We start from the raw sequence: 25428 nt of genomic DNA, 5'->3' as shown, positions 1-25428 counted from the left end.
TTTCCACTGGCTAAATTTAAAAACCATCAGCCCAATGTCTAAGAGGCTAAAAAGAGGAGCTATTGCTTGATTTCCTAAAGAATCCAAAATTTAGACAATCACTTATGAACTTCTATGATATGGTCTGAGATTTCTAGAGTGTATAAAATATGAAAGAGGGCAAAGTCATTAAATAAGACAAAATGCCAAAAGGCTCTGTGGCTACATGTTTTTACTTTCTGAACACTATTCTACTTTCACTTATTCCATTTTTTAAAATACAAAATGAAAACAGTCCCCTAAGGGTGATAATTTGATTTCCTAATTTTTCCTTCCAAATATAGACATCTCACCACCATTAATGCAAATGATTCTGCAAAGCAGCACATTTACAAATGGCTATTAAACTAAATATAACATTAAGTACAATCCATCAGTTCTGATTTCCTAAATAGGATGAAATTTCAAGTACTGACCTAGTTTTTAAAAATCAACTTGTCAAAATCTCTAGTCACATATTTTTGTCTTACATCACTAAAAAATATCAATATGTTTATAGCTACTTACAGTGTTTAAAACATTTTCACATTTACTATTTTACTTGAATTCTTACAGAAAGTTTACAAGAAATGTACTATTTAACCATTTTACAGATGAGGGAAACAAAAGTTCAAACAGTTTAAAGGACTTCAATGAAATTCATACAGCTAAATGGCCAAACCATAATGTGATTCTGTCCACTTCACTACACTGTGAAACCCTTACATTTCTGATGAATATATTTTACGACCTGAAGTTTACAAGATATTGTCCTGAAACTTCTAAACCTTTTACATAGCAAACCAATGCTAAGCATCTGTAATGGTTTGGGTGCGGTACATATATCCTTTAAAAATTTTAGGAAGCACATTTTAAAGTATTCAACAGGATTTAATTACGTAAAATAAAATGAGTCACAGAGAGAGAGGGAAAGCAGAAAATCCACATAAAAAATAGCACTTTAAAAAGCATTTAAAGAAAATCAAGAACCTGCAAATTTTAGGTGCTAATTGAGTTAGGTAACATTTTTTAAAGTTCTTTTTCCCCTTTCATTGTTGTGTCATGAACTCCACCATACATAAAGGCAGGTCAGGGAAGGAAACTTGAAATACTCATTAATCTATCTGGTGGGAAATGCCCTCTACCCAGATGTCCCCTTAGATGCTAACTACAAACTATGCCTCCAAACTCTAGCCAAGCCTGACCTGGACTGACCCAACCTTCCCTGACTTTGTTCACAGGACCCTCACCTTCCCTCTGAGATTACAGACTTATCACAATGCATTGATTGACTGGCTTGGCTGTGACTCTTATTAGATGATAAGTACCTTTTAAAAAGGGTTCTAAAGTACCCTATAAAAAGAAACTACGTATTATTCAACTTTGTTTCTCCAAAGCCTTATAAAGGCACCGCCTTGCAGTGAATGTTCACTACATGTTTCTTAAATGCCTGGAATCCAAGTGATCATGCCTGTGTTGTGGCATCTTTACATTCTGTATAGATAAAAGCAAGGATACTGAAGGCTCCAAGAAAAGTGCTCCATTGGTGGAAGCAAACTTAAGAAAGGTCTCTGGTGGGAAGCAAAAAGCCTTTATCAATTCCAAAATTTATGAGCGTAAGTCAATGAAAAATAACTTTTATTTTTGGGCTGTATGGTAGCTACCATTCATTGTAGCTTTTTTTTTTTTAATCCCTGCTGAAGTTCCGTAAAGACCTACCTTCTCCAGGATTTATCAGTGAGATTTTGAAAGGGAGTCCTGCTTTTGGAGAATTACTGCATGTTGCAACCCTTCCTAATTTAAGAGTTCAAATCTCTGATTAGTAAAACTGCACTCTAAAGCCATTGTTGTTACCAAGAGGCACAAAAGTCTCCAATAATAAGTTCAAATTATTAGTAGTAATACTAACGATTACTAACATTTTTTAATCAACAGGCACCAGACCAGGAACTTTGCATGCATTATTTTATTAAATTCTCGTCACTTTTCTACAAGCAGTTACTGTTGTCATTGTTTACACCAGAGAAAATGAGATTTAGAGATTACACAGCTTGACTAAGATTAAGAAACTAGGAAAGGCAGAGAGAGGATTCAAAGCAAAGTCTGTCTGTTTGTAGAGCCCAAGATTCACCACACTAAACTTGGAGATTATACAGATTGCCAACAAACACATGAAAAGATGCTCAACATCACTAATCATTAGAGAAATGCAAATCAAAACTACAATGAGGTATCACCTCACACCAGTCAGAATGGCCATCATCAAAAAATCTATGAACAATAAATGCTGGAGAGGGTGTGGAGAAAAGGGAACCCTCTTGCACTGTTGGTGGGAATGTAAATTGATACAGCCACTATGGAGAACAGTATGGAGGTTCCTTAAAAAACTAAAAATAGAACTACCATACGACCCAGCAATCTCACTACTGGGCATATACCCTGAGAAAACCATAATTCAAAAAGAGTCACATACCTCAATGTTCACTGAAGCTCTATTTACAATAGCCAGGACATGGAAGCAACCTAAGTGTCCATCAACAGATGAATGGATAAAGAAGATGTGGCACATATATACGATGGAATAGTACTCAGCCATAAAAAGAAATGAAACTGAGTTATGTGTAATGAGGTGGATGGACCTAGAGACTGTCATTCAGAGTGAAGTAAGCCAGAAAGAGAAAAATAAATACTATATGCCAACACATATATATGGAATCTAAAAAAAAAAAAATGGTTCTGAAGAACCTAGGGGCAGGACAGGAATAAAGATGCAGACATAGAGAATGGACTTGAGGGCACAGGGAGGGGTAAGGGTAAGCTGAGATGAAATGAAAGAGTAACAGTGACATATATACACTACCAAATGTAAAATAGATAGCTAGTGGGAAGCAGCTGCATAGCACAGGGAGATCAGCTCGGTGCTTTGTGACCACCTAGAGGGGTGGGATAGGGAGGGTGGGAGGGAGATGCAAGAGGGAGGGGATATGGGGATATATGTAGATGTATAGCTGATTCACTCTGTTATAAAGCAGAAACTAACACACCACTGTAAAGCAGTTATACTCCAAATAAAGATGTTAAAACAATTAAAAATTTTTTAAATAAAATAAAATCCCTCATTTCTCTTTGATTGATGGTTCTAGCCCACAAGATAGTTATCTTGTCTTTCACTGAACTGCTGCAGTTTATTGTCAGCACCACACAGTTTATCTGGTCTCTCCAACACCAATAAAGATGTTAAAAAAAAATTCAAGTGGAGAAAAAGAGAATGAGCTTTGGAGTCAGAGTTATCAGCAAATCTCAATTCTTTTTACTGGCTGTGGTTACCTTGGGCAAATTACTTCATGTCTTTAAGCTGAGTTTCCTCATCTATAAAATGGGCATAATAAGTGACCCCCTCATGGAGTTAAGAGGAGTAAATGAGATGATGTTTGAAAATGTTTCAGCTCAGTGCTGAGCAAGTAACAGATCTCTCAATACATGTGTTAAATGGAGGAATATTATGAGACTCTGAGCCTAAAAAACATCAGTGGAGACAGAATGTTGAAAACAGATTTGAGAAAAATTAAAAGGCAGAATATACAGGACTTGTTGAATGCCTGGATAGAGGGAGTGAAGGAGAAGGAAGAGTCTAGAATGACACATAAGACTAGAACTGTGTTTCTTCAAATGCCCAATGCTCCCTGACATCAAAAGCAAATATTTCACCAATACTGATGAATAACAGGTACAACAGTGAGAATCTGGCTGAGCACTAAAAATATCTGTGTCCTCAATTTTTATTGTATTATAACCTAAGCAACAGTTGCTAAAAAGATCACAGTAACTTATCTTCTGCATTTAGCCTCTTCATCTGTAAAATGAGGTTGATAATAATACATCACATGTTGTAAATAATATGTAAAAAGCTCCTAGTACGGTGCCTGAAATAGCACAGTGGATATTCAATAAATAGTAACAATAATTATGATGTCAGAGTTTTAATATAATCCTAGGATCTATGGGAAACAGATGATTGGAAAAATAATAAAATTTTTCTCTCCCAAAGGAAAAAAGTAAAGTTACGTTGGCACCACATTTAATTCAGATATCCAATTCTCTGAATTTAGATAGAAATCTCTCTGCCCAGTCTGTATCATGAACTTAAAAACATATATTCATCCAGTACAGTACCTCTCTAGGTAAGTTAATTCTACCAAGTGAATCACTGCATGAGTTTTAACTTCAAAAGTTTGCAGAACTATTTTCACCATGGCAAGGCTAAAAAAAATCAGATACACTGAAGGTTTAGGTGAGCGTGGGTGTATCAGTGCAGCTATACTGTAAAACAAGTATAATGGCTCACAATAAGGGCACCATTTTATCTGCATTCCCTCAGAATGACACACTTGACCTTGAATAACTGTGTTTTCAGCAGGAAAAAAAAAATACATGACATGCTTTACTTCTGTCACCCTAACTATTAATATCTTAAAAGCAGTATCTGTTTACAGTCCTCCTTCTCCCACCCCAAAAAGAAAGATCCTAAACCCAGGGCTTCTTTCGTTCTTTCTGCTGCACAACCTCCAGCTGCCACTGGGAGAGAGGGATTGCAGAAGACAAAACAAACAAGCAAACAAAAATTAGCATCATGGAGTTAGTGACTTCAAGAGAAAATTAAAGTTTAAGGGGAAATGTTTCTTGTGCATTCTTTTCTCCATGCATCCAAGTCGGGGTAGCTAATAAAAAACATAGACTGCTCTTTTAAAAACAAAAAGTTCAAGAGATGAGAAGGGGGTAGGGTAGAACCATCAGAGGCAAAATAGGCAAGCAAGAGTCTAAAGTTAATGGCTTGGCAAACACCCCCGCAGAGCACTTTTCCTGCACGGGACCGAGCGGACACTGTCCAGTGCCCGCAACATCTGTTCCACCCCCATGCAGTCCAGGAGCCGTGCAAAGCTCTGCTCTCAGCACCATGTGAACGCCAGAGCTGGTGGTCCAGGCTTCTCTGTCCTCAATCTGACCTGCAGTTCCCTGCATTCGGAACAAAAGAAAAAGGCAGGGCTTTTATCAAAGCACAGAGCAGCAGTTCTGAACCTGGGGGCCTTGGGAGGGACCCAGGGAGCCCATGGGCACTTTGCAATTATATGCAAGCTGTTAGGCCTACACATTTATTGTGCATTTCTCTGGTGGAAGCATCCGTTGTTTCACCGCAAATGCAAATGGATTCTTGACATGGAAAAAGCTTAAGAACCACTGCACTAGAGAGTCTGAACTGAAAATAGTATGTAATGAAGGCCCAAACTGTTACTCTCTGAGGTGTAGACCTTTATACAGTGTTCATACTGAAAGACTTCTGTGGCCCAAAGAATGGAAAATTTGGAATTTCTAAGCAATAGGAAAAAAGACACACAGAATGCCACAGTGGGAAATGGAAAGACTCCCCTCTATTCTAGATGTGTGTCCTCAGCAAGAACGTGGTCCGCAGCTGATTCTCGCAAAATTTTGAAACTGAAAGGGACCTAGAAAGGCCAGTTCTGGCTCTCCTGAGGCCCAGAGAAGCTAAAATTCATTCAAGGTCACACTCCCAGAACGGAGGCAGGGGCAGGACAGATGCTTTCGTCTACTCTATTCCCACCACACCATTGGAACAGAAAATAATTAAAATAATCATCCATTAAAATACTTAAAAAAAAAAAAAGCCATTGAGTGAAATTGTATAAATGCAGAAGTACCTTTCACTTAGCACATCCAATGTGGTAACAAAAATCAGCCTGTAAAACTAACAAGTAGACATAACTCTTAAGACCTGTCTGGGTGGGGTGCTTTAATATCTGATTACTTGGGGTCTAATAAGAAAGTATCAATAAAATGTCCATCCCCAGAGAGACAACAGAGGCAAAACACACTATCTACTGACTTCCAAACGGCTGCTGGCAGTTCCCTGAGAATTCAATACCATCAGCTGGGAAACATTTAAACCAGGTCCTTCCAGGGCTGGGATGTACAAGGGACCATATGGTCCCAGCAGAACACTTCAAACAGGCAGCTGTATAGCTATAATTAAATCTGTAGTAGTCATGCTATTATTTATTTAGCAGATTTTTTTAATGTACCCTTCACTGAGGTCTCTGAGAACACACACCAAATTAGAACAATAGAAAATACTGAACAAGCAGAGAAAGAGAATCAAGGGGCTGACAAAGGAGCAGGCAACAGCTTTACAAAAATTTCCTCGAGAGGTTCTTCAGTTGTACCTGATGAGCTCTGACTGAGCACCAGGAGGTGATGGTCACTTCACTGACATGAGTAATAAGCCCAAGGGTCAGTTCACTCCTTTGTCCCACGGAACACTCCACTGCAAAGCTCTACCTCTTTTTGAATTTTGATTTTTTTTTTTTTTTTTGCGGTACACGGGCCTCTCACTGTTGTGGCCTCACCCGTTGCGGAGCACAGGCTCCAGACGTGCAGGCTCAGCGGCCATGGCTCACGGGCCCAGCCGCTCCGCGGCACGTGGGATCTTCCCGGACCGGGGCACAAACCCGTGTCCCCTGCATCGGCAGGCGGACTCTCAACCACTGCACCACCAGGGAAGCCCCATTTGCTTCTTCTTGAACATGACAGTGAAAGAAAAGAGCATTCAACTCAAGAATTATTTCAAATGTCACTTCTGCCCAATCCCCAGCCCCCGGCAGAACTCATTCTCCCTTCTCTGGTCTAAGATATCTACCACCCTATATTATTTACAGATTTGTCTCACCGTCTATAATCAGAATCCCTAAAAGGCAGAGACTGGATCCTATTCATTTTGGTAGCCCTGATCCATTATATAATACTTATTGCAAAGGAGGACTTCATAAAAGCTTCATAAATAGTGATGAAGCTCTATTTCCTATCTAATTCTTACTTATATTAAAATAAAAACTGCTCCATGAAACAAGTACCCACAATCACAAGTTTATGTCTACAGCAACAGACGGTAAATCTATTCTCTTTAACCGGAAGGCAAGCTTCATGAACTTTCTACCCCTCAAACCTTCTCATCTCTAAAAGTGATGGGTGAGGGACGTCCCTGGTGGTCCAGTGGGTAAGACTCCACGCTCCCAATGCAGGGGACCCGGGTTCAACCCCTGGTCAGGGAACTAGATCCCACATGTATGCCGCAACTAAGAGCCTACATGCATGCTGCAACTAAGATCCCACATGCCCCAACTAAACATGCCACAACGATGATCCCACGTGCAGCAACTAAGACCCAGTGCAGCCAAAATAAATAATTTTAAAAATAAAAATAAAAGTTATAGGTGAATTACTTCAATTATTCTTCTCAGGCTAGTGCCCAGATATGTCACCATCCTAGTTCCCATAACCACAGACCCTCAACTGTTTTTGAAAATGGACACCTTTGGGGTTCCCTGATGGTCCAGTGGTTAGGACTCCACAGTTTCACTGCTGAGGGCACGGGTTCAATCCCTGGTTGGGGAACTAAGATCCTGCAAGCCGCACAGTGTGGCCAATAATAATAATAATAATAAAATAAATTTTTTAAAAAGAAAATGGACACCTTTGAAAAATCTGAATCTGATGAAAGTTATAAACTTTCTGTCCAAATAAAGTAAGATTTTCCCCATCATTCACTTCATGTTTGAACTTATACAAGTGTACATTTATTCCTGTTAAATTCTTTATGGGTTCAGGCTGTCAAGATCATTCTCCAGCGTGATTCTATCATTTAAAATTTAGATAGCTAACCATGTCCATTTTGTGTTCTCTGAGAATCTGATAAGCATTGTATCTTAATCCAGATTGCTAATAAATCTGTTTAGCAGGACAGCTGAAAAGTGCCATGGCATTAGAAATTCCTTCTACATTTATATTGGTTCTTAATTTATACACTTGAGTGCAATTATTCTCTAGCTGAGAACCCCTGATGGTCATAAGCTCTCAGTTCATCCTAGCGCTTACAACTATATCAACATGCACCCTATGGATGCCTTACTACAACCAAGTGGCCTGCTCAGAAAAGAAAATGTGATATATAAATATACTTGTGTTCTATTTAATATATAGAGCAATAACTTAGATCACAGGTTGGCAAACTTTTTCTCTGAAAAGCCAAATTAGGCTTCACAGGCCACATACAGTCTCTGTCATACATTCTTTTTTTTTCAACAACCCTTTAAACTTAGCTTACCAACTATACAAAAACAGACTACCAGCAGGCTATGACCCCAAGCCATAGTTTGCCAGACAGCGTCTCTTCAACTTTGAAGCAAATGTCCTGTTGGTGAAGACAAACATTTAACCAAAAATTAAAATGGGCAGTTGTTGCTTGACAGCTGGAGTAGGCATAATGATGGAAAAGCACAACGTGCAACAAGAGTTTATAACAGCAGGCTCTCTAGCCTAAATCAGGGAATCCCAGGAGACTTTCCTGCAGTGGTGACCAGTACTGAGAAATAATGGGTGAACCCCAGTTGCCTGGGCAGGAAGAGCATTTCAGTGAGAGGAAACAGCATGTGCAAAGGGCCTGGGGCAGGAGAAAGATTGGCACATTAGTGGATCTGGAAGGACACGTGTGTGGTCAGAGTAAAGTCAGAGAACAAGAAAGAGAACCTTGCAAAAGGACTCTGGAGAGAGACATTAGGCAGGATAACACGAGTCTCTGATGCATGCACCCCAATGTTCACTGCATCGCTATCTGCAGTGGCCAGGACATGGAGGCAACCTAGATGTCTGTCAACAGAGGAGTGGAGGGAGAATATGTGGTGAGTATGTGCAGTGGAGTATTACTCAGCCATGGAAGGGAATGAAGTATTACTCAGCCATGGAAGGGAATGGAATAATGCCATCTGCAGCAACATGGATGGACCTAGAGATCGTCATACTGGGGGGAGTAGGTCGGACACAGAAAGACAAATATCATGTGAGGTCACTCATATGTGGAATCTAAAAAAAAGGGTACAAAACAGAAGTAGAGTCACGGATGTAGAGAATAAACTTATGGTTACCAGGGGACAAGGCGGGGGGAGGGATGAATTGGAAGACTGGGATTGACATATACACACTACTATATATAAAATAGATAATAAGGACCTACTGTATAGCACAGGGAACTCTACTCAATATTCTGTAATGGCCTATATGGAAAAAGAATCTTAAAAAAATGAGTGGAGATATAAGATATATATAGATATAACTGATTCACTTTGCTGTACGCCTGAAACTAACAAAACGTTGTAAATCAACTATACACCAATAAAAATTTTAAAAACAAACAAACAAACATGGGGCTCTGAAAGCCATGCTAAGGATAAGATTCTGGGCTCACTGCAAAAATGATTTTAAGCCATGAGTGACACCCTCTGTACAGTCCTTCAGTGCAGAGCCTATCTTATATCATCTCTATACCTCACAGCACTTTATCAGCTTTCCACATTCAAAGATTTAAAAATCCCGATGGTTTGTGTGAATGTAAAAATAATTCTTAACGTACCACTACAGAAGACGGGTTAGTAGCTTGTTACTTTCAGGAAAGAAGAGAGGAAGTAGAAAACATCACCACTGTAAAATCTTACCTGTATACTTCTACAGAGACTATTTAATATAGAATCATAAGATTTATTCTAATGAGAACTTTAAAATTCCCCAGTGTTCTATTTTGCTACTTTCTCTTGAATCACTCCAAAAATTACAAATATATTGCCTCATTTATTTCACTTGCTCCATTTTCCCCTACTTTGTTTCATAGCTTATCCTATCTTGTATTCACAAGGAGGCAGGAGAAAGCAGGTGGGGAAAGGGAAGTAATATTTTTTAAGCACCTAATTAATCTGTGCCTGAAGTACTTCACATATATTACCTCTTTTTATTCTCAGAAGAACATGAAAGATGAGTTTTAGCAACTTTTTCTAAGTCTCAGAGACATTAAGCACCAGCACAATATCACTCAGCTAGTAAGAAGGGAAGCTAGGATTTGAACCAACACCTCTAGGATTATATAAAACCTAAACTTTTCTACTACATTTCCTATTAACCAGAAAACTTTAAAAGGACTCTAAATCTTTTATTTCTTTGATTTAAATCCTTTTCTCCTATTCTTTCCACACTGAGGTATTACAACTTGTGAGTTTAGATCAAGAAGGCACAGCTAAAATAGAGACAATATAGCCCATAGCATGTTCAGACCACGATGGCACAGATTAAGAAATATACAAGCACAGGAGCATACAGCCCCTAGTATAACATTAGAGAAGAGTGAATCTTCTAAAAACTTTTTATTTTCATTTATTCTTGGTTTTGATTTTAATAAAACCTACATATTGTATTACTTCAGCACATCCTTGAAAAATGAAAAACAATACGGAATTTTAAAAACTAGAAACCAAAATGTGACATGAATCAAGGTCTTTCAAAAGAACTAACTGCACTCCATTCCCTCAGCAGGACTTCATTTAGGGACTCCCACAAAGACAGGTGGGGATAAGAACAACATTGCCATCATCCCCCCAAAAATCTCTTTATGACACAGTTTTATGGATGTTTTCATAATGTCCTAATGAAAAGAGCTACTTACTCCCTGAGAATTCCACACTTTGAAAAACACTTTCACAACTATTTTAAGCAGTAGTTTCAATTGTTATCTTTCTCAATAAAGTCTTCCTCCAGAGTGAGTGCCTGGGGATGCCTTCTTAGAGACCATAATTCAACAGGCAATGAATTATGCACCAAGTTTTTCTTCGAACAAAGCTTCAATGTGGAGGCTACTAATTGAAATTTCTCAAATTTCCTTTCTTTATTTCTCAGTGTCATAAATAAGCTGATATGGAAACAGGCTTATCCATAAGTTTCATTTCAGAAACAATGAGTAACGCAACCAAAGACACTATGAGAAGAGATCAACGCCTTTCATCTCTGACCAAAAGTTTTTTCTGAAACACATCATCCTAACAGATAGCTGGATTTCAGCTTGACTTGTTCTTTTTAAATTTCCAATAATATACTTGGGTCTTTACCATAATGCAGTCCTTGGACTCAAAGCTATAAGAAAAATGTAAAGTGAAGCATAGCGATAATAATGTATAGAGTACATATATACAATGGAATATTACTCAGCCATAAAAAATGAATGAAATAATGGCATTTGTAGCAACATGGATGGACTTAGAGATTACCATACTAAGTGAAGAGAAAGACAAATATTATATGATATCACTTATATTTGGAATCTAAAAAAATGATACAAGTGAACTTATTTACAAAACAGAAACAGACTCTCAGACAGAAAACAAACTTATGATTACCAAAGGAGGAAAGATGGGGAGGGATAAATTAGGAGTCTGGCATTAATAGATACACACTACTCTATATAAAATAGATAACCAACAAAGACCTACTATATAGAACAGGGAACTATATTCAATATCTTGTAAAAAAATAATAACGTATCAAACTAGTAAATTCTATAATAAATCACATTTAATGATAAATCCTTCCCAAGTCTGATCTGCCTTACCTCTAATTTCACACCATTTCATATCATACAAAATGAAGTAGCTCACATCTAAAAGTAGAATGTTGGACAGTACCTGATTTGAAATGTTCCATGCTTCAGAAAACTTAGCAATACCATGTCATCTTGCAATAGCACACCTTTCTGTGCTTGACAGTTGACTTTTCCAATATGTCCTTGTGATACACTACATTTTGTTTTAATCAAGTTAAAAAAAAAAGATTCAGAGTTTTCTCTAAGCTATGTCAATCAGCCAGGAAACTATGTTCATCGGGCTTTTAATTATGAGGAAAAATGTATAAATGGATTTTAACAAATGAAAGAGCAAACTATATTTCAGACGAGATCGGGCGCGTTCAGGGTGGTATGGCCGTAGATGCAAACTATATTTCAAATGTTAGCATTCACATGATTGTTGTAGCTGAAAAAAAAATTTTTTAACACATGACATGGGCAAGAATGTTCATTTCAAGCAACTGATTAACCTAACGAAACACTCTATCAGTGCCCATGATAAGAAACAGTAATTTTTAAAGCTGCCAGAATTATAATTATTATTTATATAACTTATTTATACATAATTTATATAACTATAAATTATAAGACCTTAACAATACTTTCAAAAATCACCTTTCTCTGAGAAACCCTCATAGTCACAGTCATTTTCTCAGCCTTTAAAAGATTTTTTGAGAAAAAGGATAAGTAGAAGCTGATTCTCCCCAATTAGTCATTATCGTCATTACATCAGCAACTAACTTAAAAGACTCCTGTCTCTCCCTCCACCCCAGACAATCTGCTTTCCCGCCCCCCCACCCCAAAAGGAACATGAGACATACAAATAAAAAACAATAACAAACAAGTGAGTCCCTGTGAAGTGACAAACATTAAGAGCTTAGATGGTGTTAGAATTTGAGACAGGCATTAATTAACATGAGCCAGAATGTCCAAAGACACGTGTAAGGCAAAAGCAGCACTTGACTTAGGTCCTGAAGAAACGGTAGGAATTGGAAAAGTAGAGAGAAAAAGAGATATGTGGGTCCAGTGGAAATGTGCATGCAGTACCACTATTCATGGAAGGCCAATCAGACACGTTTCATGAGAGTGCAGGCGGAGCAGTGGAGTACAGAAGAACACAAAACCCCAAAGAGCCAGATTAGCAACATAAATCTGAGAAGCGAGGAATGACACCTAAAATGAAATTGACTTCCATCCTACCCAATCTTCCTGCAAAACAAAGCCAAAAATAACAAGCAGTAGTACATTTAAATAATGAAAATGACAGTGATAAATTAAGACTCGTATAATATTTAAAGTGTATTAATCACATTCCTTTTCACACGACAATCCTGTGGAGAAGGCAGTTAAGACTGAATTATAAGACCTGTATTATGAATCAGGAAACTGAGGTTCAGAGGAGTTAAGGTTTAACATATTTAAATCTTCAAAGCTATTCCTGTGATCAGCTTAAAGAAAAAGTTCAATAATAATTGCTTTTTCTTATCAGAAAAATAAAAGGTTACAACGATGTGTATTTATCAGACTTAATGACCCAGAAGTGAATATATATCTGTAGCAAGAACAAATACTGAACAATACTGAACAAATACTGAACTGAACTGAACTTTCCCTTAACTGAAAGTTAAGGGACTATGGAGTGTTTCTCAAAGTTCAGGTAAAATGTTGTAAATCAAGTGAGTATCCACCATGGTCCGTGGACAAGTCAACAGGCTAATTAATCTAATCTACTTTTGCTAATTCTACAGGTAACTCTAATTTTAAAAAAATTTAATTGAAACCCTGTTGTATTTCAAATTTGGGGGATTACTGGCCATTATTCAAAGAATTTTAAAAGTCACAATATTTTCCATTTGTTGGATAAATGAAGTCATTCACTTGTATTGTTAATCTGCAGAAAGTTACATTCCAATTTGTTTCTCACATTTCCTACCTAACTCTTTCTCCAAGGAAGAATGCTTTACTTGGCTAAAGCTCTTATCTTCTGTTATTTATGTTCTCTAAAATGGAAAGATGCTTCTAAAATCCCTCGTTTCAAAACTGAGTTATGTGTAATGAGGTGGATGGACCTAGAGACTGTCATGCAGAGTGAAGTAAGTCAGAAAAACAAATACCGTATGCTAACACATATATATGGAATCTAAAAAAAAAAAATTGGCTCTGAAGAACCTAGGGGCAGGACAGGAATAAAGACACAGATATAGAGAATGGACTTGAGGGGGAAGGGTAAGCTGGGACAAAGTGACAGAGTGGCATGGACATATATACACTACCAAATGGAAAATAGCTAGTGGGAAGCAGCCGCATAGCACAGGGAGATGAGTTCGGTGCTTTGTGACCACCTAGAGGGGTCGGATAGGGAGGGTGGGAGGGAGATGCAAGAGGGAGGGGATATGGGAACATATGTATACATATAGCTGATTCACTTTGTTATACAGCAGAAACTAACACACCATTGTAAAGAAGTTACACTCCAAATAAAGATGTTTTTAAAAATTAAAAAATGAAAAAATGAAAAAACTAAAATAAAATAAAATCTCTTGTTTCTCTTTGACTGACAGTTCTAACCCACATAGTTATCTTGTCTTTCACTGAACTGCTGCAGTTTACTGTCAGCACCACACAGTTTATTTGGTCTCTCCAACTAGATATAAACTCATAATCTGAGACCATATTTTATGCTTTATTTTTATTATATCAGCCTCTTCTCATTGACCTCCACCAATACCACTCAGAGTATGGACACAAAACAAACAGTTGATTCACCAAGTCTTTTAATCACTGTGGCAGCAGAAACATCCAGTCACCATAAGACCCTTAGGAATTTTTTAATTGTTGGTTTATTTAATAACAATTCTGTAGATTAGCCTATTCAGCATGATGTGTGCCTCAAAGACAAACCTAAGGTCTAACTGTTATTAACCTAACTATTAATTGGACACCTGGGGATGAGGACCTAAAAATGACCATAATGCAAATAGGCGGAATTCACCATACTCATTAAGAGCACAGGCTCCAGGGCCAGAAAGCAGCTCTACCACTTAGATGCTATTTAACTTTGGAAAAAATTACTTAATGTCTTTGTGCCTCAAGTTTACCAATATATAAAACAGGGTTGATAATAGCAACCAAAGCACTAGTGTGAAAAAGTGTCCAATGTATGTTAGTCATTATTAATTATTCTTTATAAAAGAATAGGCTCAATACTCTCAGAGCCACTGAATGATCAACAGTGCTGCTAATACTGAACTTACAATGGCATCCTCTAAAATGACTTGGTTACTTTCTAGCCTCTTGTATGCATATGCATAGAACACTGATTAGGCAGTAATGTTGACTGGCTATGATTAACCACTGGCTTTCAGATTGCAGAAAAAATTACTGCTACCATTTTAACATGGTGACAGAGAAAACAGAAGTATGATTGTTTTCACTTCAGTTCAGTTCTAGGGAGTGAAACCAGACGATTGGTGGTAACCCCAGGAGAAATCAGTAAGCTATGCTGGTGACTGATAAGGTCATGAGATTCTACAGAGGCAAATAAATCAACTAGCCACTGGATCAATCAGACAAGTGATGTGGAAACAGTGAGAAGCCCTTCTCTTTCTGAAAAAGAGCAAGGAAAACTTCCTCCCATGGCTTGGCCTCTTCGTAAATCTACTCTGCAGAGACTCCCTGTTGCAAGGGAAGTAGGGAAGCAGAAAAATCTGCAAATATCTCCCAACATGTAATTAATGGTGCACTGATCTTTTTATCAATTATCCTAGATGAAACACTCCATCAAAGCTCCTAATAAAGGTATAAACTTTTCATTTAACTAACTCTACAGTATGTACGTAAGTTCACTTAGAATTCTCTTGAGGGTGGAGGATTGGGGAGGAAGGAGATGCAGGGCCAAGCTGCAAATGTGCTGGATAGTGCTTCAAAGAGAACACTTGTCCAACTCTTCTTGTGATTTTCCTTTTCGTTCCAAATGCTGACCACCAAGAAGGGCTCTTAAGAGGAAGCCATTTTTGGTTGCCAAGGAAATTCTCACAAAGCCAAAGGATTTCTCTCAGAGCTGAGAACAGCCTCTCCTTAAGCAGAAGCAATGAGAAACATACAGGTAGCCAAGTCTACGACCACTGGACTTTTCACCTCCTTACCTCAGAATATAGGCAGATTAGCCAGCTCAGAGATCCAATTAGACCAGGAGAATAAACCCAGTTTTAGCCTTGATATTTTAAGCTTCTGAAAAAAGCCCCCAAAGTGAGCTGGGAGGCAGATGCTAGTGACTGTGATTCTTTTCACGTTAACTGAGTTGCTAAGCTTTTAGTGGAATAATCAGAAAGGAGAAACTCAAATCTGACTGGCAAACAGTATTCTAGCAGTGGAGGAGGATTAATTAAAGTGTTTAAAAGACCTAGGACACAAATTGATATAATCTTTTGGAGAGGTAATTGGCAATACATGGTGACCCAGCAATTGCACTCACAAAATTTCTCCTTCAGAAATACTCATGAAAGAATGCAAAAAAAAAAAAAAAGAACAAAAAAAGTTACAATGAGGGCATTTCTTAAAGGCCTGTTTGTATAACTGCAAAGAAATGAAAATAAGTAACTATCTATTAATAGAAGATCATTTAAATAAAATATGATTCATGTATATTATATAGCCTTTAAGGAAAATAAGGTAGATATCTGTGGTATTGTTAGTTTTTTTAGAAATCCAATTGCAGAACAATATGATCCAATTTGTATTTTATATATATAAGTATATACATTTTTATGCATAGAAAAAGTCTAGAAGACTACATCAACCTGCTAATAGTAGTTATATTGAGGGTGAGAATTTGTGAACTTTCACTTTCTGTTTTATTCATTTTTCCTTTGTTTGAATTTTTACAGCAATTTTGTATAATTATGAATCAGAAAAAAACTAAAGTTTTAAAAAGTCATAGATAATAAAATGTTACTACAGAAAGTAAAGAATGAGTTATTATAAAGGTTTTTAATCATGCCCTTAGGGTGTTTACCACAGGTGCTGCTGCTTTCTGGTTTGCCACTTCTAAGGGGAAAAAAGTTGTTTTTTTTTTAAATGAAGTTCTGGTCAGAGGTAGGTAACATATGACATGAGAGCAGACATCCATTAAAGATAATTGTTGATGGCATTCTACTACTCTCTGCAATCTATTCTAAGTATATTTATGGCATAGGGATACAGGCAGATTGCTACGTACTAAAAAGAGAAAAAAGTGACATCAAACATAAAACATGCTAGATAAGACATGCCATTTAAGACATGTAAACCCTGCAATCCCTTTTGTTAAATGTTGGATACAGAATACCCTGCGGTGCTCCTGGCGTTCGATTCTTTCACAGGTACCAGTGAGAGTGTGGCTCAGGACCCCACTGGGAGGCTCTGTCCTCCACCTACACATTCCGATGCCCCTTTTGGAACAATAAGGACCAAGACACTTGTCACTGTGACACTTGTGACCTGTCATTGTGACACTTGTCACTGTTTCTTAGAGAGACCTCTGGTCAGGGTTTCATGAGTCATGACATCAAAAAGAGAACTGCAGGTAACAGATATAATCACTCAAAAGCTCAATCTCACTACTCTTGGTGACCTACATCCACTTCTAGTGCATTAAAATATTTTAATTTTTAATAATATTAATTAACTAATTATTAATTCTAACTAATAGTGCATGGAAAATATTTTAACTAGGAAACTCATTTTCTTTCTTACAATACCTCAGTGGAACAGAAGAGCTCGCTTTGCCGATAGGAATGAGGTCTTGACATCTATGGCAAACGCATTAAGAAATTGGCAATTGGGTCTGTTGAGCTGTTTAATGCACTGCGGTGCTCATCCAATGTTTAATTATAGGAACAACACCAGATGATCCAGAACATTAGCAAATTCCTCCATCTCATCACACACTATCCCCAGTGATCGTTTTTCAGTGTAAATCACAACACACAATTCTCCAGGTAGAACTCCTAAAATAGTGTCTCATTGAACATAGAATAAAATTAAAAGGTCCCCCTGCATGAAAAGGTTACGTGGCCTTATGTACCTCCGCATACCTGCTACCCCTGCTCCAGCCACTCTGGATTTTTTTCCTTCTTCCTCTGTTATGAATATACCTCACTCATTCCTGCCTCAAGGCTATACTCTTGCTTTTTGTTCTGCCTAGAAACCTCTTCCCCCAGACCCTCTCTTCTCTGGTTAATCTTCCTACCTAAACCAGCTTTCCTGTACCTCTCCACATTATCCTACTGTATTTTCTAAATAACAACTATCATTGTGTAAAATTAACCTATTCATTTGTTTACTTGTTTTTGTTGTTTACTGTCTATCTGTCCCCCAAAGCACGGAAGCTCCTTGAGTCAAGCGATTTATCTGTCTCATTCACCTCTGGAACCCTAGCACCAAGAACACTTTCTAGGGCTTCCCTGGTGGCGCAGTGGTTGAGAGTCCGCCTGCCGATGCAGGGGACATGGGTTCGTGCCCCGGTCCGGGAAGATCCCACATGCCACGGAGCGGCTGGGCCCATGAGCCATGGCCGCTGAGCCTGCGCGTCCGGAGCCTGTGCTCCGCAATGGGAGAGGCCACAACAGTGAGAGGCCCGCGTACCACAAATAATAAAAATAAAAAGAACGCTTTCTAGCAGAGAATATACTCTTTAAATGAATGAATGAATTCAAATCATAGCAGCCTATAGTTATGGGGTGATTTAGAAGTTAAAAGTTGTTGCAGCTTGTTTTAAATTTTACATGGTTCTAAGTTTTACAATAGACTCCTGAAACACCTGAAAACACAAGACAGAGCTTAGATTACCTGAGATAAGTTTATCTCCCTTCACTTTCAAGCTGACACAAAACCTGTTTTTAAATGAAGGCTAGTTTTCTGTTCCAGATAAATGGTTTTCACAGGAAGTATATCATTATGAAAATGGTAAAATTCAACTATCAATTTCAACTGAGACCCAGGTCTAAGAACACAGGTTCTTGAGTATCAGTGTTTCTCAAACTCTATTAATAAGTATTGGTTGTTAATTCTTTAAGAATATGGGAGAGAGCATAAGGTGGGACGAGGAGCCTACAAAAAGTCAAATTTCTTATAGAAAGGGAAAAGGAAGGACAAAGTGGTTTTGTTAATCATCTAAGCAGCAAGCTAACCCCCCTGGAAAGGGGCTCCACAGATAACCACTGCAGTGGCTTCACCAGTTCCCATCAAGGACTCCTGGCCGAAGGAAAACTGTAGCCACTGAACCACAGTTACCAGTTGCAGTCGCCAATACTGCAGTGACTAAGGACACCTAACGACTGTAACCTCCTCCTCAACAACATGCCTTTCTTACCAAGTTTTCACAGATGTGATTCCATCTGGATCTTTCCTGACACAGCAGTGTTTCAGCGGGCCCTGAAAAGATGCTAAAGACAAGTATCATAACCTCAGCAAATACGAGCCTTTCTCTGCCACTGCGTCTTCTCTGAGTAGTGGAGTGAGACCACTTGGTGACCAATGCCAACCGGAGGGTTTTCTGGCTGAGCCGTGAAAAAGAAAAGCAGGTGCTATTGTACTCTTCCATGACTGTGAATGTGACATAGCTATGAATGCTAAGGGAAGCTGTATGTGAGCCTCAGGATGAAAATCAAAACGACGAAAAAGTCATCTCAGCTGAATTTAGTTGACTCACTCCTGTACTACACACATGAAAAGGATTAGGGGGTCGTTCAATCACAAAATGTTTCTAGATTTCATCGTAAGGTAGTCATGGCTGAGCAGTTTCAAACTTCTACATGGATTACTGATTTCATCCTCTTACTCTCTGACAAAAATATTTAAATTTAGGTCTATCTCTACAAAAGACCAAGATTTCAAAAATAGAAATCGAGACAACCAAGTATTTTTAAAGATAACAGGCAACAGATCGTGTGAAAAATGATTACCATACACTTTGGAAATTAACCTTAGGCCAAATTCCAACAGGACACCAATGGATAGGTTCTCAGATAAGATGGCTAAATAATGAGTATCAGGGAAGTGATAACTAGATAAAAAGTTACAAGGTTATATAAGCGCAAGTGTCTCTCTAAGAATCTTCAAGGGATTTCTACATTTACTGCATTCACTACAGTCTACAGACTGCAAGTTCACTTAAGGTTGCTCATATAATTGTGAGATAGTATTACATTATTGATAATCTTGAAAAGAAAAAATAGCCCCTTTAAAAAAGTCATTGTACCACTGAGCACAGTATTTCCTCCAAAGAGTTAAAGCTACGAGGTAAAATAATAAGATTTTCTTATCCTCATAGCTGACCATACTCACATGAAAAGTAGAACTAACCCACTGCATTTGATAAGCACCCATGGCAGGTGTAAATTTTTTCAAGCACACAAAAGACATACAAGGTGATAGAAAAACAAATCAATCTAAGGTAACTGGGGAAGATAACTGGATAACGAAGAAAAAAAATCCTCCATAGCAACAAAATAGAGGAGATTATTTATGTCCACTTACAAGTAGATGAGCTCCAGATGTATTTTTTAAAAAATCTACTTCTCCCCGGGTGTTTTTTTGCTTAACAAATATAACATCCAAGTTGGAATATTGTTGAAGCATTGAATCACCTAAATTTTGGCGATGCTCTTTCTTCTGCTGTTAACTATTTTGAGCTATTTCTCAATAAAGCAGCCGCTACTGAAATCATAAGTACATAGGCTTGGCACAGCCAAAGAGAGAAAGTGCAAGTCCACAGATTTGTTTCTTCTGTTTTCCCAAAACAGAATCTTATAAAAAACTTTTACAAAATCAAATTTTGTCACTATGTAGCTGTCAGAAAGAGAAATTCTGCTCCTCTTCGTATCTCTGAACATTAAACCCATTTCTTTTGCTACTGGGAAGTTAGACAGCTCCAGGAAGGCGTGAGGCACCATCGCAACTGTTCGAATTGTATCCAGGCAGAATAATCAATCAGAAAACTTCAGTTCCAGTTGGATGGAAGTTTCTTGGGCCAACTTGGAAAAGCATACAGAACAAATTTGACTTTACTGCCAAGATCATTTCCAGGACATTGGATAATTAATTATAAAAGCTTTTTCAAAACAAATTTGAGCCTGGCAACCTTTTTTCCCTACCCAAACAGAGAAAAAAACAGGTTAAAAAAGAAAAGCCCGAGTTTATTGTGTTGTTGTTGTTGGTTTATTTTGCCATGGCTTCATCTTCTTAGCAAGCCCATTTTCTTCTTCTCACCCTAAAATGATAGAGGAGCTTTTGTATTTGAAGTTAATAAAATTGTAAGTATAGAAACAGAAAAGAATTAGTTTGAATTTGTACTCTACCTTTAGTTATAGAGGAGATGAATGGGTCAATTACAAAGCTTCTCTTCAAACTTTTTGGTGGGAAACAAAGAATGGAGTTTCTTTCTCTTTGGAGGAATGAAGGGTTCATTGGATGAACTATGCCTATTGTATTAGATAAATGAAGATGGACAGTTGCTCTTATAATGATATACTCATCAACTACATTTTCTGGCTTTGAAAACAAAAAGAACAAACCTCCTGAATCAAATCTTCCTGGTTTCATCTTCACATGAACCTTGATGTATATGAAATGTCAGTGACAGGCATCAGAGATTCTGGTTTTAAGGACCACAAAGGCTTTATAGTGTTGACTTAAAACATGCACAATGTGAGAGCTGCGAGTTAAGTTTTATCTGGGACACAATGAGGACTGCAGCCCGGGAGATAGCAGTTTCAGATAACTCTGAGAAACTGCTCCAAGGAGGCCGGGGGAGGAGCCAGGATATGTAAGAGTTTTGTAACAAAGGGCAGGCAGTCTGAACGTCACAAGATTATTGTTAATTAAAGAAAACCAGACATCTCAAGTTAAGGAATTTAGCACTTTTCTACATATGGGAAAATGCAAGAGTCAGAGCTCACTGAAATCATTCCTTTGATATGCACCTCAGCTATCTGGGGCCAGGATCCTGTATTTTCACATCCTGAGTTTCCTCAGGACTCACTGTAGGGAGTCTGTTGGCTGCTAGATGGCAGGTGTTCTTTTCAGCCCTGAGTTTACTCAGGGCTCACCGGCTCACATGGAGAGCTGCAATCCTTGATGACTGTGACATCCTTTGCTTATTAATATGGCAGGAAATATTCCATTTATAAATATCCCATTCCATTTATAAATATTCCATTTATCAATAGCAAAATCAACACCCTAAATCATAATGTTCTAACCTATTTCTTCTCACACTGGAATCAAAATCTTATGTAATACACATCATAAGTCATCAAATTTCTTCTGCATATGCTCAGATATGAAGACACCCAAGAAGGTAAGAAATTTCTCTCAGCATTTACCAGAGGCAATTGACAAACTCCTGACAAGAAAAGAACTGTCCCCAATAAAAGAAGCCTTCCTGAAAAAGTGTCAACCACATATTCCTAACTCTGCCTTATCCAAGCCCCTGGCAAATCTCATGATCAGAAGGTCGTTTGGTAAATGTTGTATGGAACCAAAATGTACAAAATAGTTTTGAGGAAAATTCTCAACAAGTCCTAGTGGACTGAGGTTTCCCCTTCACTACTGGTATGAACCTACCAATGAATCCAATATTTAAATGATCTTCTCAGAAGCCACTGCAATGAGAAGCCCTCACACCAAAACAAAGAGTAGTCCCCGCTTGCCGCAGCTAGAGAAAGCCTGCACACAGCAACAGACCCAACACAGTCAAAAATAAATAAAATAAAAAATTAATTTTAAAAAATTAATTAATTAATTAATTAAAAATAAACACATTTCTTTAAAAATAAAATAAAAAATAAAAGTGAATGTAAACTGCCTCCAGGAAGCAATAAATCAATCAATAAATAAATGATCTTCTCCCACAGTATTTCAAGAGGTAGGCCAATGGTAGGGAGGAGAGCTAGCCATATTAGCATTTCAGGGGGGGGGCAGCTGTAAAAGTGAAGGATTAATCTCAGTGCAGAGGTAGAGGTAATTAAGCCAAACCAAAGCAGAGTCTCTCTTCTGAGAAACACGTGTAAGTTACAATGAGAAAGATTACACCAGATTTCAGAGAATCTTAAAAGTCGGGATATTCTGAACTTAACTTGATATAAGCCATTACAAGCTTTTGATCCAGGGGAGAAATATAAGAGCAATGATATGAAAAGTGTATTGAATTGGGAGAAAATGGGGACAGGATTAATTCCCAAGGCTTTTCTAGCAATCTGTTCTGAGATAATGAAGGCCCTTCTAGGGTGCTGTTGTTTAGAAGGAGAAGGAAGAAAGAATCCAAAAGCCATTTCACAAGAAAGAACATAATTTCACCTTTCCTGCACTTTTGAGAATTCACCAAGGTCTCAAAAACCTCTGTCAGTTAAAGTAGAACATTGTTGTAAGCAAGGCTTCATTGCCTTAGGAATATATAATTCAGATTTCTTTATTCAGGTAGAATTTTCAACCAATTAGTCCAAATAACTCATTTCATTTTTTAATGTAAAGTGCAAAATTATACCCAGTCACCATTTTCTACTAGTTTCAAGCCCAGATACCCACCCAACTAGGAAAATGGCACAGTTTCTACCATATTCTTTTTAAAAGAAAGCAAATCGAGATTCAAATCCTAATTATTTTTCATTTCAGATAGGTTACTTAATATATGTTTTAATAGACAAACATACAGCTAACAAGACTGTCATTACCTTTGCCTGAAATATCCCCTCAAAGTTAACAACTGCCAGTATTTCCTAGCCCTTTACAGTTTACCAAACCAGTTTTTTTCACAAATCATCTTATTTAACCATCACAATAAACTTGAGGTAGAATTAGTATTACTATCTTAAAGCTAAGAGAACTGTAGCTCCAAGATTTAAACTGCCCAAGTGAATTCATCTATAAGAGTTGGAGTAGAGACGCTTATCTTCTGAACTTCAAATCCCTTCACGCACTGCTTCCCCTTCCCTCAGAGAAAGTGAAAACAAAACAAAACAAAACAATCTACACATATTGGTTCATTTTAAGTTAGAGGACCATTATTTCTAATATTTTCCCAGCATCTTCTAGATACACATTTAGTCTTACATTTCAAAGAAGCAGGAATTCTTTGCTTACCTGGTCCTTCTCTGGTTTATCAGAGATGTCATTCAGACTGGAAGAAGTCAGATTCCTGTGGGTCATGGCTGGGCTACCTGGAAAAATAGAAATGAACCCTAATTAAAGACTTCCTGTCAAAAACACAAAGAGTTTGGTTGTACATTTCATGACCACTAGGAGATGACGATGGAAATGGTGATGATGCTTAAGCTACATTAGGATTCTCCTGAACAGGTTTCCAGAGTTGAGAAGTTAGTTTAGAGCACTAACATGGTTAAATGAAAAATGTATAAAATCCCAAATACTTTCTTTAAGTCTTCTGGCTCCATTTCAAGATAAGTTAAACTTTCAAAGAAATGTGTAAAACAATAAGCATAAAAATAAACTCACTCCTGTTTTTGGTTTGCCTTTTGTTACAGCCCTTTACACACATCCTCATCTACCTATTTCTATTGCCTATAGAGATGGGCTTTTTCCTCATCTCAGTAGAGCCAGTGCCAGGGAAATAAAAGGGCTGGACCTCCTCTCCCCCAGCCTCTGCAGTCCTTCCTAGGGCACCACTTGCTCTGATCAACCCCAAAAGCCATCTGCACTCCATTCTCTGCCTAACACTTTGATCAAGAATATTTCTCCATAGTGGGCATCTGATCCAGAACCCCCATTCTTTGCCTCAAAGCAGTGTTATCATAGCTCCCCTTATTTCCTGCATTCTCATTTGCCAGACTAAAATAAGTGTATCCCTTCTTCCCCTTAACATGCCAAACTTCTTATTCAAGTCAAGCGATGGATCTCATCAGGAATACTCCATGGGAACCAAGCTCCCTGGCTGTAAAGCTGCTGTAGGTAAAATCCATTGGCAATCCAGCCAGTGACTTCAGACATGGTTATATGAGAACAGAGAGGAGGGACATCTAGAAGAGGGATAGACCATTTTCAAATAGACTGGTTAATCAACAAAATACTGAGCTTTCATTCTGTAGTTGAACCTGAAATTTCCAGGCTTACTAAGCAAAAGAGTAATTCTTCAAAGCCAGGGTGTTTAACCACCCCTGCAGGGTGCTGAGTAATGGGTTCACCATTTAATCCCCTGTGATCTGACTCAGGCTGGTCTTCACACCAAGAGGACAAGGGTTGAAAAACAAGCATCAAAGGTTCGAACACAGCTTCACATTTACTTCCACATAATTCTTTAGATTACATATTTCCATTCCTTCAGGCCAAACCTTCTACACATAATTTTACAAAAGACTCAAATCTACCCCCTAATAATTTAATGTCTATATAACAGCAGCTCTTTAAATAGTATAATTGTCTTTAACTACTAGATCAATTTTCTTGAGTTGGCAAAACAGGATATTTTCCACTCTGCTGCATTTCATTGAGTAAGCATGGCCTAGATCTCTTAAACACTTTACCTGGTAGGATGTTTTATTCTAGGAAAATTTGAGCACAGGGCATTTTTCAAAGGAAAATAACATGTGAAAAACTGCTTTATGAGCAAAATTAAAAGAAGCTCTTTGAAAGCCACATTTTCTTCTCTGAACCGTGTACTAGGTTTCTAGTGTCCACTCAATACAAAAGACACCAGGCCCAAACAAGAATGCCTCCAAATAATGCTGGGCTTGAAATTAAGGAAATGATGAGCGCATACAATATTATACTTTACATTAGAAAATAAAACTAGTCTTTTGCACTAAATGGGTGAAAATTCTACCTGAATAAGAAATCTGAACTATGTATTCTTAGTGCAATGAAGTCTTAGCAAATCCTTAATCATAAGTTAAAAGCAACTTATGTAAATG

The 25428-nt window shown here is 37.8% G+C and overlaps 1 protein-coding gene across 6 annotated transcripts in view; it reads right to left on the bottom strand.

Annotated features, from left to right (window-relative positions):
* SLC4A4 (solute carrier family 4 member 4) overlaps positions 1-25428 on the bottom strand; it is a 354105-nt gene that overhangs the window by 130026 nt on the left and 198651 nt on the right. For all 6 annotated transcript variants that reach the window (XM_067035812.1, XM_059067191.2, XM_059067198.2 and 3 more), the window contains exon 7: positions 23645-23721. In XM_067035812.1, coding sequence (XP_066891913.1) covers positions 23645-23721 — 77 coding nt within the window. The remainder of the gene's footprint in view (positions 1-23644; positions 23722-25428) is intronic.

The sequence above is a fragment of the Kogia breviceps genome, chromosome 6, assembly GCF_026419965.1.
Source record: "Kogia breviceps isolate mKogBre1 chromosome 6, mKogBre1 haplotype 1, whole genome shotgun sequence".
Classification (NCBI taxonomy): Eukaryota; Metazoa; Chordata; class Mammalia; order Artiodactyla; family Physeteridae; genus Kogia; species Kogia breviceps.
This window is presented reverse-complemented; position numbering and strand designations above follow the sequence as displayed.